This window comes from Rhagoletis pomonella, unplaced genomic scaffold (assembly GCF_013731165.1).
Source record: "Rhagoletis pomonella isolate Grant_MI unplaced genomic scaffold, Rhpom_1.0 Rhpom_scaffold_00008, whole genome shotgun sequence".
Classification (NCBI taxonomy): domain Eukaryota; kingdom Metazoa; phylum Arthropoda; class Insecta; order Diptera; family Tephritidae; genus Rhagoletis; species Rhagoletis pomonella.
Genome location: NW_023458562.1, coordinates 15205590 through 15221972, shown reverse-complemented (window position 1 = coordinate 15221972; position 16383 = coordinate 15205590). Strand labels below are relative to the sequence as shown.

At 35.9% G+C, this 16383-nt stretch overlaps 1 protein-coding gene across 1 annotated transcript in view; it reads right to left on the bottom strand.

Annotated features, from left to right (window-relative positions):
- LOC118745087 overlaps positions 1 to 16383 on the bottom strand; it is a 31563-nt gene that overhangs the window by 2659 nt on the left and 12521 nt on the right. The window contains exon 3 of the mRNA XM_036478625.1: positions 6 to 1413. Within this exon, the coding sequence (XP_036334518.1) occupies positions 6 to 1413 (1408 nt within the window). The remainder of the gene's footprint in view (positions 1 to 5; positions 1414 to 16383) is intronic.

Here is a 16383-nt window from a genome sequence, read left to right as displayed (position 1 = left end):
CGTACATATCGGCTGGGAAACGAAAGCACACCCGCTCCACTGCCATGATCCAGCACATTCATGTCATGCTCGATGTTGTGCGCCGTTAGCGTCTTTTTGTCGGTCAGCGCCAGTTCACCCTCCAGCCACAGCATTGGAAATAGACGCGTAAAGCGCATGCGCTCACCACCCTCCATAGTGCACATGCGCACGAATTCCAGCACCACCTCGGGGCAGGCCTCCGTAAAGAGCTGTATAACGATTCGACCGAGCGGCCTTATGCCTTTCACCTCCAGATCGAAAAAGACGCGCGGGCGCAGTAGACGACGCAGCATTGACTCGTCGGTGCTGACAGTAATAGCCTGATAATGCTTCAGCACATGCGGTGGGATACCTCTACGTGAGCCATCGTCTTGCATGGCGCTGGAAGCACGTTTATATGCTGGACTGCTGCCGTTATCTTGCGGTTCTTCAGGCAAACCCAAATGCCGCGCACTGCGCTTGCTTTGGTTCTTTGATGTTTCCGAAGAGCAGCGCTTGGGTTTTGGCGTAGATATACGCGTGTCATCATTCCACTCTTTGCGTTTGATGCGGTGCCAGAATGAGCGCAAGGGCATTGAGAGACGTGCATGCTGATAGGCAGCGCGTTGCTCAGCAGTATTTGGCTGCGGCGCGACTTTTTTGTTATTTTCTGAACTATTTCGCGGCGCGGGCTCAACATTGTTTGTGTTGATGGAAGGAGCAAATCCGATATTGCTATTAAAGCCCACATTGGCGTGAAATGTTGGCATGCTGCTACACGAAACTCGGCATTTATCGCCGTCACCCTTATTGGCGCTCAGCTTGCGTTTTAACTTTTCGTGCATATGCGCGCAGGTGACCATGCAGTGCCGTCGATCGCCAGCGCCACCACACGTGCCACAGCAACCAATCAATCCACACGAGTTGTAGTCGTAGAGCAGCATCGCCGATTTGTCGTGGCTTACGTTGGTCAGCGCATTGCTATTCGTTGACTTGATGTGCGATTTGGCTTGCCGTCGTGGTGATGTGTTGGAGGCAGTTGTGGCCACAGTCCAGATGGTGCCCGTGGCCGATGGTGTCGTCGAGGCCGGCGCATTGGTGAAGGTGCGCTTGTTGCTGCTGCATTGAATGGCTGTGCGCACTGAGTTCATCATCTCGGTAAAACTCATTTCGCGTCGTGGCTGATTCACAACACGGCTTGGTGGTTGGCTGTTCACCACACTCTTGGCATTTTGCACGCGCAGCCGATGTGCCATATACTCATGCCGGCGTTCACGGGTGTTCGATGTGCGCATTCTGCTCTTAACCAAATTGATGCACTCTAAACTCTGAGTAATACTGGATGGAACATTCTGCAGATGACGCGCGCTGCGTGTGGCTGATTTTCTAAATGAATTAATGCTGATTGGTTTACTGCAAAATGCGTTTGGTACAAGAAAATTTCACTTTTTTCCAAAAGAGGCCAAATATTTAACAGAATTTTAATTGAAAATTGATTAAAATTTTTGTTTGTTTGTTTTAGCTGGAATTCAAATATCTTTTGAATAAAATTTATATTAAAGAAAACAATAATAAAAAAAAATCTGACAGGTTGGCAGGGAAGTGAATAAAATATTGAAATGTTTTGGGAATTTTTAAATAAACAACTGACTGACAAACTATACTAAAAAATATCTAAATTTTTGAAAGCAGCCAGCAGGAATTTTATGAGAAGTGTTGTCCAAGCAGGAATTCATTCATTCATTATTTAAAAAAAAAAAACTTTTTTGAATGTTGCGCGGACTAGACATCAAACCCTGGACCTACCGAATGGTAGTGCGCACCTTTAGTAACTCGACAACGACAGCCACCAGAAAAAATTAAGCAGTCTCAGCTGCTAAAGCATTTTACTGCTTCCTCATTACCACCGGTGGTGATTGAGAATGGCAACAGCTAGAAAATATATTCGATAATTTCTGTACTGTTAACATTCCTTCATAGGCCGGCCTCAAGTTTAGAATCGAAAACGCGTTCCAATTCTGGTTTAGTTCTGCCTGAGAACAAAATTTAGTGTCAAAAACGTTCCCACAAAAAAAAAAAACTGGGACAAAAGTATAGCAGTCAGTTTTCAGGGGGAAAAATGAGAAAAAAAAAACTGGGAACGTTTCTGTAAAGAACAAAATGCGAACAAATATCTCGGAAAATGTTCTTAAAAGTACAAAATTAGAACGAAGTTTTCGGGAACCTTTCCAAAGAGAACAAAATAAGACCGAAATTATAGAAAACGTTTTCAGGAAGAATTAAATACGAACCAAAGTCTGGAGACAGTATTGCTGGAGAACAAAACGAGTACAATAGTTTTGAGAAACTAGCGTTAAAAATGAGAAGGGTCTGCGTGTTGGGATGAAAAATCGTTTCAATGAGAACCACGATTGGTAATTCTAAGCCAGAGGAAAGCTGGATTATTTCAACTTTCACATCGTTAATCATTAGGGTGAGTGGTCCTTTTTGGAACAATGTTTCAATTTTCTATTCAAGAAAAGGTCGTGTATTAAGTTCGTTGACTTATATGTACACTTATTTGATTAATTTTAAGATTTAAACTTTGCAAGCTAATGGAATGCTATGACAAAAATTTTGTCCTTCTCGAATAGTTCAGAGACGATTTTTTTCCGTTTCATTCTCTGTCAGAAAGTTCCTCAGACTTTAGTTCCCAAATTGTTCTTCGAGAGAAAGTTCCTTAGAATTCTGTCCTCATGTCATGGCCTGCCCACGGCGTCAGACGTCATCCCATGTCAATATCAGTTTGGAGACTGGTATCTTCGGCGTTCTACCATCTTCAGTGTCATTTTTCATATCTGAGTGGTATTTTGTTCTTTAGCTATTCGATAATTTACTCACTGAGAGAGGAAGACCAAGAGGACTTTAATAACACAAAATATTTTCAATCAAAAAATGTTTGGGTGGACGCTGTGGTCAATGGTAACCATCAGTTACAACCTCCGTATGGTAGCAAGTTATGCAGATCCCCTACGACTTATAGCACTCTTGCTTGTTCCGTAGTTTGGAGGCCATCAACTTAATATTTAAGGAATTTTAACAAAACTTGACACTTGAGAACCTAAACCTCTTCAGTTTGATACTATATTGCAATATTTACGTTATCAACCAATTTGCTTAAACTTAGATTTTCAAATAGGTGGCAGCTCCCAGATTTTTTATATTTTTTCCATATTTTAAGTCAGACATCATGCATCAGTTTTCGAGTGACAAACATACAAACAGACAAACAAACGGACAAAAATTCTAAGCATTGTTGATTTGGTTCTGTTGGTTTTTTAGACTTTTTTATTCAACTTTACATTGCGAATGTGGTCACTTCGAAAGCTGTGACTCGCATGTAATGATTTTGCAAGAAAATCTAGTAGCCAGTATTTTTTTTTGTTTTTGCTAAGTCCTAAATGTGTCACCAGCCCTTACCTAGATGTAAGCCAATTTCTATGTAAAAGTTCAAGGCTGTGAGACCGACAACCTAATTTTCTATCATAAAACGAGGTAAACTTATGCGAGGGAAATCTTAATTAATAAATAAAACTCACACACGGCGAAAAGCGCCGACCCTTTTGAGCATCTTATGAAGCCTGGTGTTTTGCTTACAGTACTGAAGTGCCTATTTCACTGCAATTTGGCTACTTTTATCATAGTCATGGGTGAAAACAAATTTTTGGTTTAACATATCTTTATACACACCTTTTCCATATTAATTTCAATACATAGAGAAATCTTGTTCTATTCAATTAACTAATTTCTAGCCCATTACATAAGCAGCCTCTAAGCTTTCAAGCATTTTATAGACGAACAACTTTTAAATTAATTATATAACGATGTCTGCACGAAAGTTACCCTCAAGCCGTCCACACACTCTTGCAGCTTTGGAAACTTTTTTCAATTTACAAGTAAGTTTGCGACATAACTAGTTATTTGCATTGACTGAGCTTCTAATTAAATTTGCGTGTAACCCGCGAAATAGCAGCAAAATAGTGTACAACGTTAACTGGCGAAAAAGGTGATTTGCCCGATGGCGCATATACTCCGATACATATGAATGATAATTCATTGAATTAAGAGGGTGGAGGGAAATGTGTGCTGATACATACAAGTTGAAAAGTGCAGCTGTTTTAAGCAAATACGGTTTAGCCACTTGAAGTAATAAAAACTCAGAAATGAGGGTAAACAAGTACACGTATCTAACGCATTATGGTTGGAGGTGGACGTAGGGAGGGCAACAAAATACGAAATACATACGCTGAAGTGTGTACTGCCAATGAAGCGGCAACTCGTTTGAGCACCACAAGAGTGTGAGCAAACTATGTTACTAACTATGCGGTGAAAATAAATTAACGCTACGTAAAACATGGCCTGCCGCCAGCGTGAGTGCCTGACTGAAGCTTTTGAAAAGTGAAATGTAAAATGTGAAGTGGGCAGAGAGAAAAAGGAAGAACGAAGAGTGACGAGTGGAAAATGAAATATGGCAAAATCTGTATTGAGCGCTTGAAAAAAGTCAAATGATAAACCTTTTCAAACCTCATTAATAACTAACACGGCTGGGCTTGTAATTAAGCGCATATTTTATGAGTACACGTATGTACACATACATCCATATATAACATACATAAGTATAGCCGCACATGCATGGATGTGCACTAGACCGTACTAGAAAAAAAATCCAAAGTATTTTTTTGAGGCAATTACGAAAAAAATCCCCTGATTGTCTCGAGGATAATTTTTTTTTGTTCCAAAGTTACTTGATCTCAAGTACTCAGTTCTAGTATTTACACGCCAGATCTCAGTTCATATGACACTAACGTGCCACCCTAATTTCATTTAATTAGCAGGGAAATTGTGGCAACATTCTTTCAGCTTATTAAATTAATCTTTTTAAACCAACAAAAATTAAAAGGTAAAAGAATATTTGATTAGAAAAACTATACCAAAAACGAAGGAAACAGTGCTTAAAAATTAAAAAAGTTTAAAAATATTTTTATTTAAAAAAGGCAAAAAACAATTTAAAATATTGAATAAGATCTTGTAAATTAATTGAAATAAAAAACATACATATATTTTTTCTTTTTTACACAATATGTTCTAAAAATTAAAAGAAAATGAAATTAACAAAAAAATAACAAATTAAATTTAAAAATGGAAAAATAAATTTCTAAAAATAAATGAAACTAAAAAAAATCTCTTTGACCCAATAAAATCAAAAAACTATAAGAAAATTTAGCTAAAAAATTATAAAAAAAAAAATAATAGTTAAAAAAAAAATTTAATTAAGTATCCCAAAATTAAATGAAAATAAAAAGTATTATTTTTAAACCCATAACAATCAAACCATTAAAGAAAATGAAATTAAAAAAAAAAACATAAAAAAGTATCTAAAAATTAAATTAATTTAAAAAATATATATGTATATCCTCCTTAAAAATAAAAAATCTGAAACGTGAAAGTAAAAAAGGAAAAAAACGTAAATAGTTAAAATAAAAGGAAAGGAAAAAAGTTCCACTGCTGCAGGACTCGAACTCGGACGTCTCGATTGGCACGCCTGTGCTTTCACCATTCGGCCATTGCGAATGTTGGAGCTAAATGATACTTCTCTCAGAATAGCATTTCACTACGAGTGGTGAATGAGAGAGCGTTTTTCTAGGACTTTTGTGCTGGAACAATAAAAGTCTTTCGAACTATCTTGCTTTCTGTCTTTCATTTGTCTTACGAACGATTTTTTAATATCTTAGCCAGAATTTCCCAATTTAATAAACTTTTGCTGAGGAAGTATTTCGTTTAGAATGCAGTTAAAATTTTTTAGCCGAACATAAGGCGTCGCCTTTTTATATATTTCGTCCTATCTTCGGCATTCACGATCGGATCTTAAAGTATGATATAGCGATGTTTTCGTCTAGCGGATGGAATTGCTCGTTCTAAGATACCTAGTAGACCTCAGTTCATATCACCCTGACGTACCACCCTAATATTAGTAAATTAAAGCTCTCCAAAAATCCTTAAACCTTAGAAAAGGAAGTATTTCGAATTTTTTGGACAAACATAAGGGATCGCTACGTACCAACCTAATGTCACTAAATTTATGCTGTCATTAAACTTTTGCTAAAAAAGTGTTTCGACTATTCCAGTAGATCTATGTATGTATATTCAGAAAATAAGATTTTTTTTTTCAAAATTGCCTTACAAATATGCTCGAAAGTGTACATCGATCTTTTTTTTGCCTGTAAGTTGGTACAGTCTAGTGCGCACACATGTGTGTACACATATTTACATACATAGGTATATATTTGAAGAGCATTCATTTTCACGCCTACAAGCCATTAAGTAGCGTATACGCCCTGTAGTCGTAGAACGTCACTGGCGGCAGTGGATATAAATATTGCAAATTAATTTTATAAAATATTGTGTTTGCACATAAATGAGTTGTGCGTAAATATAGTGCTAACGCACACGTGAAATTGCATACAAATTCAAGCAAAAATTTAAATAATTTTCTTGTTAATTTGTTGAGTTTTTACTTGCCTGTGCGCAGACCTACATATATATATATACGTATGTACATATTAATTCAAGTAATTTGTTATGCCACTGAAACATAAATAACTCTCTTTTTCACACCAGCAAATTCCTGTAAATTTACATATAAAAATTAAAGGAAGGCATATGTTTGTAGGGGCTAGTGAGCTGTAGTCATAAATACCAACACATGTTGACAGCTTGTAATTTATTAAATATATAACCATTTAGCAGAGTGATTGAGGTAATTAAATGTCCACCGACATGGCAGATATGATTTTTCCTTTACGATAACATACACATATACTTTGTATGGTTATGTATTTACATAGACCATTACTCTCATTTTCAAAAATAAAATAATTAAAGCATTAGTTTGCATATGAACGCTTATGAAGGCTCTACAAGGCTGGCTGAGTACTCGTATGTAGTACTTTGTCACTGAATGTAGTGAAATAGTAGAGTTAGATTGTAGGCGAGTTGTATGCTAATATACTATTTCAAAAAAAAAAAAATATTGCTATTTTGTAAAGCCGATAAGTATATTTTTTCGACTAATTTTTTAGTTAAACACCAGTAAGTATATAAACTTCGATCCGTACAGAAAAATGCATACTAAAGCACAAATGAAAGCCGATTCAGACATACTTATATATTACAATTATCTTGAATTCAAAAATAGTGCTCTGTAATTTACAACGACGCTTAATAGAGCAAGCACCGCTATGCCGCTCAACGCGTACTATATGAAGCGTAAATCTAAGCCCGCCTGGTTTAACAAAGATATTTGATCGCATTGCGCTGAGATCTGGGAATGCTTAAATTGGGCCTCAGGCCTTGCATTATACATTAAACTTTTTCTCACTTCTATTGCAAAATCATTTCGTGCAACACCTTAGACAGTACATACCTAATTGTTTCGCATTTATTATAACTTAATTATTTACTCCACATCGCAGCCTTTTCGCTGTCTTCAATCGCAACAACTTCTCAGAAATCTCAACCTGCAATTAGCACAACAACTCTTTATTTTTATACCCGAGCGCACTTGTGCACAAGGGTATTATAACTTTGTTCACATAACGGTTGTTTGTAACAGGCAAAACGAATCGAGATAGATATAGACAAATGTATACATAAATGATCAGAATGAAAAGAGAAATCGATTAAGCGGTGACTGTCTGTCCGTCCGTCCGTCCGTCCGTCCGTCCGTCCGTCTGTGCACACGATAACTCGAGTAAAAATTGAGATATCTTAACGAAACTTGGTACGTGAACTTCTTTTGGGCGTGGGACGGATGGTATTGAAAATGGGCGAAATCGGATAATAACCACGCCTACCTCCCATATAACGGTAATTTTAAGAAATACGAAAACTGCGATATTTTAGTAACTACTGAAGATAATTTACTCAAAATTGATACTTACAATGAGTTTCAGACGGAAAACATGAATATTATAAATTTTTGGAAAATGGGCGTAGCCACGCCCACTTATGGTTACATGTGTATATCTTGGTAACCGCTGCACCAATTTCTTCCAAACTTGGCACAGTTGTTGGCCTTAGTAAAGCATACTAAATGGCTGAAAATTTAAAAAATCGGACAATAACCACGCCTACCTCCCATATAACGGTAATTTTCAGAAAAACGAAAACTGCGATATTTTAGTAACTACTGAAGATAATTCACTCAAAATTGATGTTTGCAATGAGTTTTAGACGAAAAATAAGAATATTACAAAATTTTGGCAAATGGGCGTAGCCACGCCCACTTATGGTTACATGTGTATATCTTGGTAACCGCTACACCAATTTCTTCCAAACTTGGCACAGTTGTTGGTCCTGGTACAGCATACCAACTGGCCGAATATTTCTAAAATCGGACAATAACCACGCCCACGTCCCATATAACGGTAATTTAGAGAAATACAAAATCTTCGATAAATCAATAACTATTAACGCTAATTTATTCAAAATTGATGCTTGCAACAATTCTTTACCAAGAAATATGTTTATGGTAAAATTTTGGAAAATGGGCGTGGCACCGCCCACTTGTGATCACATATATGTATCTCGCTAACCGTTCTAGCAATTTGTACCAAGCTCGGTATGGTTATTGTGCTTGCCACATAAAAGCAAACCGTTGAAAATTGTTGAAATCGGACTAAAATTGAGGCCGCTTTTCATATAACGGTAAATTTCAGATATGCTTGAAATTTCAATATTTCGAAATTTAAGGACGCTAATTTACTTAAAATGTATACACCCCGGCTTATCATGTAGCGGTAGCTTTCGGAAAGGTGGAAAACATATATTTAATACTTGCGCCGGGTATTTAATGTTCGGCTCCGCCCGAACTTAGACTTTCTTACTTGTTACTGTTCTTTTCTGCATTGCTGAATTTTAATTAAGTTCAATCAAAGACGTGGCAGCTGTCTTAAGTTGCAAGCGTGGCAAGTAAGTGAGTAAGTAATAGCTTCAAGTCAATAAGTACTAGCTCGCAGTGAAAGAACCAGTGAAGTGGAGTGTAATGAAGTGGAAACGCTCAGTGTGGCACCGACAGACAATCAGACGTTTCGGAATTTGTTTTCAAGAATTTGTGGCCAAAAAAAGTCAAGTACTGTGATAAATAATTATGTATGTGCTTATGTATATAAAAATGCGAATTTTTAAGTTGCTGTTTGTAGTGTGCATATACGTATATACATAAGTCACATATGATTTCAATGTGGATCTCATTAGTTGCATATTTCATACAAGTTTAAAATTAAAACTAACGCTGTAGATCATATTTGATAGTTAAGTAAAATATTTGAAAGAAATAAAGCAGTTAGATGCCAGATTGATAGAATACAAGATCTCGCCAATCGAGAAGAAAGCAACCGGGTGTGACATCATAAAAGTGAGAGAATGAGAGATTAAAAAATAAATTTGAAGAAGAAGAGGAAGAAACGAATACTTGGTGCGAAATAGCGATGTAAAACTATATAAAATAGTAAACCATTCAGAACTAAACTTAAGAAATTTTTTTTATATGGCAATTGAGAACTGCATGTGTAAAAATTTCAATTTTACATATACATTACACAACGTATCACCTCTTGAATTATTGAAGCTGAAATATCTACAGTTTAGCCAAAAACGTACGGTACATTTTATGATATATTACAATGCATTTTTAATAGCTTTTATTTAGCTTACCTTTTTGTTTTTTGGGTCAAATTTAGTAGTTGAAATTTCACCCCTTCCTATGGACCTGTGACTCTGTTCGCAATTTCAGCTTAAGGCACGGGTCTCTTATAAAACTATAATCCTGCACGGTTAAGCATAAAATTCTTACATGGTTACACCCTGTGAACATGTAAATTTACGGAAGATGTCAAGTCCGCTTTTCAGTACATATCTCCAAATCTAACTCAGTAACGTGGCATTGATAAAATACCTCATCTCAGTATTCTGGGCAAATGCTTTCAGAAGTATGCATCATCAGTATTTTAACATATATGGGAGGTATCGCTGGAATAAGAGCAGTACAAGTTCAACTGCAAAATTTCCTTTATCCATGAATGGACCGAAGACGGTCAAGAGATCGTTGTCAGGACCCTATTTTATATTTATGCGCATTGAGGCTAAATATCACATCTAATATGATATGTCGTTGCTATTTAGAGGAATGAGCTAAAATCACCTAAACACTTTTTTCAAAGTTGCTTAGCCTTTAGGCGACTCAGGTTTATAGAGCTTTGCTCGCAAATAATTACAACCCTTAGGAACTCATTCAATCGGATAGTGCTTTCATAGCTACAGCTACATGTTACGCTTCACTCCTACCTACCTACCTTACTAATATTTAAAAGCTTTTAGTCCGAAATAACCTAGTAAATTTTATACAATTTTCTGTTTAAAACGTTGCTAATAGAAAATATTAGTACAACACTGTGTGCGACTTTACACAGCCGCCTGCTGATTTTTTACGGAATTTCGAGTTTAGAAATAAAATGCCACGAAAATGTCACAACAAGTCAAACGAGTTATGGTAATGGCTTCACAATCTGATTTCAAGCAGTACCAACACGAGTGCATAAGTTTTTAACCTGAACGAAATAACATAGCACATGTATATATAAGTATGTACACCCACGTTCGCGGAAATCTGTAAATGAGCGTAATTGAGAGTTTGAAAATTTCCAACATGCCCAAGTTCAATTGCTATTAAACTTTTCAGGCAAGTATTTCACACACATTTGTACGTATGTATACCCACACGCTCAAGCCGATTTTAACCGTTCATTTGCGCGTAGTTATAACTTCAAAACTTCGCTGGTGATTTTATCAAAAATTGCCCGCGATTTAATGCATGCGAATAACTTCATTGCACTCAAAGGGAAAAGTTGTCGGCAACGCGAAAAAATGCATTTCTGCATTCGTTGGCAGAGGCGAAAGCAATCAAGCGAAACTGCCTGAATACGGATAGGCAGTGGCGCTTCAAATAGTTTTGTGTGGCTAACAAACTTTACCTGCTTGAACTTTGGGCCATTGCGTGCCCCCGCATATGTGTGTACGTCCAATTTGTTTGCGCAAGAGGCGCTTAAGCGAAAATATTACACATTGGATTACAGTTTAGATCTGCATTTTGCAAAGATGTTGAGTGAGAGTCTTGTGCTTAGACCATACTAAATATATCAAAGAAAAATTTGCTTAAATTAAATTGAATTATGTTTAAAGTAAGTAAAATAATTTAAATTAAAATAAACTGATTGACAAGCTCATTATACATCTCGAGCGATATCGTTATTAAAGAAGTGAATGTTTTTTTAAATTGAAATTTATATGAAAACTGGCAAAAAAAAAACATTTTAAATTTAACCTAATTAACAGCGAATTTCACGAAAGCAATTCAAGTGAAAAATAATTTTAATTTTTTGAATTTGATATGGAATTGACATTTAAATTGCTGGTGAAACCGGCTGTAAAATAAAAGGAAACCAGAGGCTGCAATAGAATCGAACTACGCGAATCACATGATCAAAAATAAATGCACACCAATGAAGATTGGACAAACAACAGAACTTCTCCGTGTACAACATAAAGGACAAAGATTGAGTATATTAGAAAATATGGAAATATATAAACAGAAGACCTTCAAAGGACAAGTAATAAATGAGCAAATAAATACTGTATCGGACGTACTGTTTGAACCTCTAAAACTACTGTACGAGAAGAAAAATGACAACAAGAAAATATTAAGGACAGATATGGAAGGGAATACACCGACTGCAAAAACAAAGGGGGTAAAAATCACGGACTTCTACCTACCGTCAAAAACGAGCCAAAACAATTCATCTACCTATTGAGCACCGCAAACACTGCAAAACTAAAAAGACGTACTTAACAAAAGAAAGAGGTAGTTAACGAGGTGTATAAATACGAGCAACCAACAAAAAATATGCAGAACGAAAAATGACACTGAAGATGGCACAACGCCGTTTGGTTTGTCTCCAAACCAAATTTGACAAGGGATGACGGAAATTCGTTCCAAAATACAAATATTAAGGACAGATATGGAAGGGAATACACCGACTGCAAAAACAAAGGGGGTAAAAACCACGGACTTCTACCTGCCGTCAAAAACGAGCCAAAACAATTCATCTACCTATTGAGTACCGCAAACACTGCAAAACTAAAGAGACGTACCTAACAAAAGAAAGAGGTAGTTAACAAGGAGTATAAATACGAGCAACCAACAAAAATTATGCAGAACGAAAAATGACACTGAAGATGGCACAACGCCGAAACCGGTTTGTCTCCAAACCAAATTTGACAAGGGATGACGGAAATTCGTTCCATAATACATCATACACCCACCCTGTCGGAAACAACAACAACCAAAGAGGAAAAGTTTTCCTTTATCTTAGTTTTTATCTTTATACTCTATCGATAACAAAATCGATAGTAATATCCAACAAAATATCGATAAAAACCCGATAAAAATATCGATAACCAAATCGATGACGAATTCGATAAAAATTTCGATAGCAAAATCAATAATGTCGGTAGCAAAATCGATAAGAAAATCAATAAAAACATCGATAAATAATCGATAACAAAATCGATGAATAATCGATAACCAAATCGACAAAACATCTATAAATAATGGATAACAAAATCGATAACAAAAACCGATTAGAAAATTGATAAAAATGTCGATAACAAAATCGGTAAAAATATGGACAAAAAATATCGATTACAATATCGATAATAAAATAGATAATATTATCGATAACAAATTCGATAAAAATATCGATATAAATATCGATAAAAATATCGATTATTATGATGTTCCGAAAGTATCGATAACAAGATCGATAAAAATATCGACAAAACTATTGACAACAAAAAAACATCGGAAAACATTTCGATAACAAAGTCGATAAAAATATCGACAAAAGGAACCGATAAAAATATTGAGTCTCTGTGTCTCTATCTATATTCTTTTCTCTATAATTATCTTTATTTTGATATTTCTTCCTCTATCTTCATCCTATACTTTTATCGGTACCCTCATCCACATCTTTTTCTTTATACTTATCGTTGTTTTTACTTTTATGTTTATCATTTTCTTCATCTACTTATTCCCCTCACCTGTGCCCTCATATAAGTAAAGTGTTTAAATTTTCCTTGGTCTTCATGTTTGCTTTTATCTTTACGCATCTTTGTTTTTGTTTTTATTTTTACCTTTGCCTTTATGCTTTTCTTTATCTATGTACGTACTCACCTTTACTTTCATTCTTGTATTCGTCCTTTTCCATGTGTTATTATTTAACATTTTATTAGCAAGTTTTTGTTAAATTCATACCATGTGCAGCCACTCAAGATGCACTTGTTTCAGCTACAACCATTTCCGTTGCATCATTTCTGTTGCACTATTTCCGTTGCACCATTTCCGTTGCACCATTTCCGTGAACAATTTCCATTGAATTTGCCAATTTACTCCTAACCAACCAACCGCGGCTAAAGAAGTTTCACTTCAAAAAGGAAGCCACCATCGAAGTATAGGCATGGATGAACCAACGGATGAATTGGAAGTTCTGAACGCAATAAAGCCTGATGATACTGATGAAAATATCACGTCAAAGTGTAAGGTACTACAGATTGGCACATCCTATTGTGATACCAAGCTTGCAATAATTGAATTACCTCTGGTCTACGGTATAAACCTGATATAGAAAGGTAAGCTAAAAATCGAATGGGTCTATTGCCGAGTTCGGGAGAAACTCTCACCAGAACGTGATATCGTTGGTAAACGAAAATTACGCGGAGTTCATAAAAAACGCCTGAAAGTGTCCAACCTCTGCAAAGATAACGTCAACTTAAATTTTTTTATAAATAACCAAATTGCAAAATTCGCAATCTCTACTTCTCTTTCGCGCACCTATAACTATGCTTAGCGCAGAATCTTGCAATATCGCCTAAAGCTGGCGGCCGTGTTTACGCCAAATCATTTTCATTCTATAGCACGTGCCTGTAAACTGACACACATAATCTCTTCCTAAATAAATTTACCAAAGTTTTAATTAAGCTGTTCGCAGGCATGTTCTCATGTACGCGCATATACCTACTGGCATACATATGTACACACATTTGTGGCACGATACGCGCGTATGAGTGTGTTAGTTAATAATGTGTGCTGCGAGTCTGCCGCAAATGGCTGTGAATTTCCTTTTCATATACTTAACTTTTTCTACCTGTTAATGTTTGAGTATATTTACCACAAGTTTGAGTAAGTGTGTGTGTGTGTGTAGTCCTACTTACGCTTGAGTTCAGCTATTTATACTTATAAATTTTACGACTTTTTTCCATCTTATGTATTTCCTGTGCTCTCGCGTTATCCATCTACATACAGACATAAAAACAACATAACTTTTTAATGCGATTTTCTTATATTTAGCTCTTGCTAGCTGCATTATCATCCTTCCTTAACTTTTTAAGAGCTAAAAATTTTTATCAGCGCCCTTAAAACCGTGTGTGGAATTTACAGTTTTTGTTTGGGCTGGTTTAAGGTTCAGTAAGAAACTAAGCAGAAAATAGTCAGCTTCGAAATACAGCGGATCACTTCTACTCTTAACACGACTCTTGGCGGCATATCCATTGACATTGCTAAATAGTGAGGCTGCCTTACTCAGACAAAAGAGCACTGATTACTCTTTCAATCAGTCAAACAATTCCAGACAGTCTTTGGAAGCTTAATCGTATAAGCTTCTCTAGGCACATCCCTCTAAAGGTTGCGACAGTGGTAGCCTCTACAAGAGGCGTCTATTGGCGAAGATTCGTTCTCCCAGGAACTCATTAGAGGCCTTAATAAAGAAAGCAGTCGACTGACAATGGACTATAGTAATATAGTCCTATAGGAATGGCAGACTTCTCTTCCAATCGCCTCGGATTAATTCAAAATCAGGCTGCAAACACTGTGCGTCTGACTCGCGAGTTGGTTTGGATGTATTTGTGAAAATAAATATGTGTTGGTTATACCGACTGCTGCATAAATGGAAGAGTTATAACGAAAAATCTCATATCTGACAATCAGTTGTATGGGAGCTATATGTTATAGTGGTCCGATTTTTGCGATTCCGGCAAATGATTGATACATTATAAAAATGGACTCACCACCAAATTTCGGTCGGATATCTCGAAAAATGAGGGAGCAGATTGCATACAAACAGGCGAACAGACGGACATGGCTAACTCGGCTCAGTTCGACGTTCTCATCATATAAGTATACATTTCCATAGGTTTATGTGTTTTTATTCTTACAAACATCGGACCAAAGTTTTGATACCATGTCATGTTAATGGAAGGTATAAAAATTTGCTTGGTATGTTAAGAGAATAAGTCTTACTACTTTAAACCGAGCTATGAATAACTATTTCACATGCAGCTGGGAAACCACGCCAGCGTATTCCAGGTCGAAGTTTTAGGTAGGCTTTTAAGCTAGTTAAAAACAAGTGAATAATTTTCTCAAAAAATATTCAAATATCGTATACTTATCTTCAATAAAAAAGCGTAAATCCCATTTTTTGTAATCTAAAAAGGTATTCCTACTTTAAAAATATTACAATATTAACTTATGGTTAGATGTTGTAAGAGAAATCAACAAAACAATAATATTTTGCAGGCCCTATGAAGGGTGTGTGCGAATTTAAAATAATTTAATTCAAATATTTCTCAAATACTTTCTTTTGATACCAATATTGCACCATTTAGCTTATATTTTCAATTTAATTGAATTTAAATTTTCAAAGAGGTGGCAACCCATTTCCGCAGTATGCTCTCGTAACCCTATTTAATTTGATACCCATATTGTAATATTTCATCAGTTTTATCAATTAAATTGAATTAAATTTTTCAACCAGGTGGCAACCCTCCTCAAATATTCTAAAACTTTATGATTTGGTTTCTGTTGTTCTAAAAAAGACTCCCATATTAATTTTCTTTAATATCTATAATGTCTGTACAGGCATTGGTCTGTTACAATTTTATTATATGTATACATCTTCATACCAAGTTCCAGTGCTGTACCAAAAATACTTCCATGGATATGTATCTATGCTGTATGAAAAATTCCGTTTGTATGAAGCTATCCTATATTTTAAGTTGGGCTAAATGACACCAGTATAAAAAATTTCATAATGATCGGTTGGGTGAAAGCGAAACAAACAAAGAAACTCGTTTTCGAATTTATACGAATAGTAAGGATTTCTTCTGACTTCCCCCTATTCACCGAAAGGGCAAATCAGTTTGAAAGCCTATGAATCTCCTGCTCCAGAGCCTTTT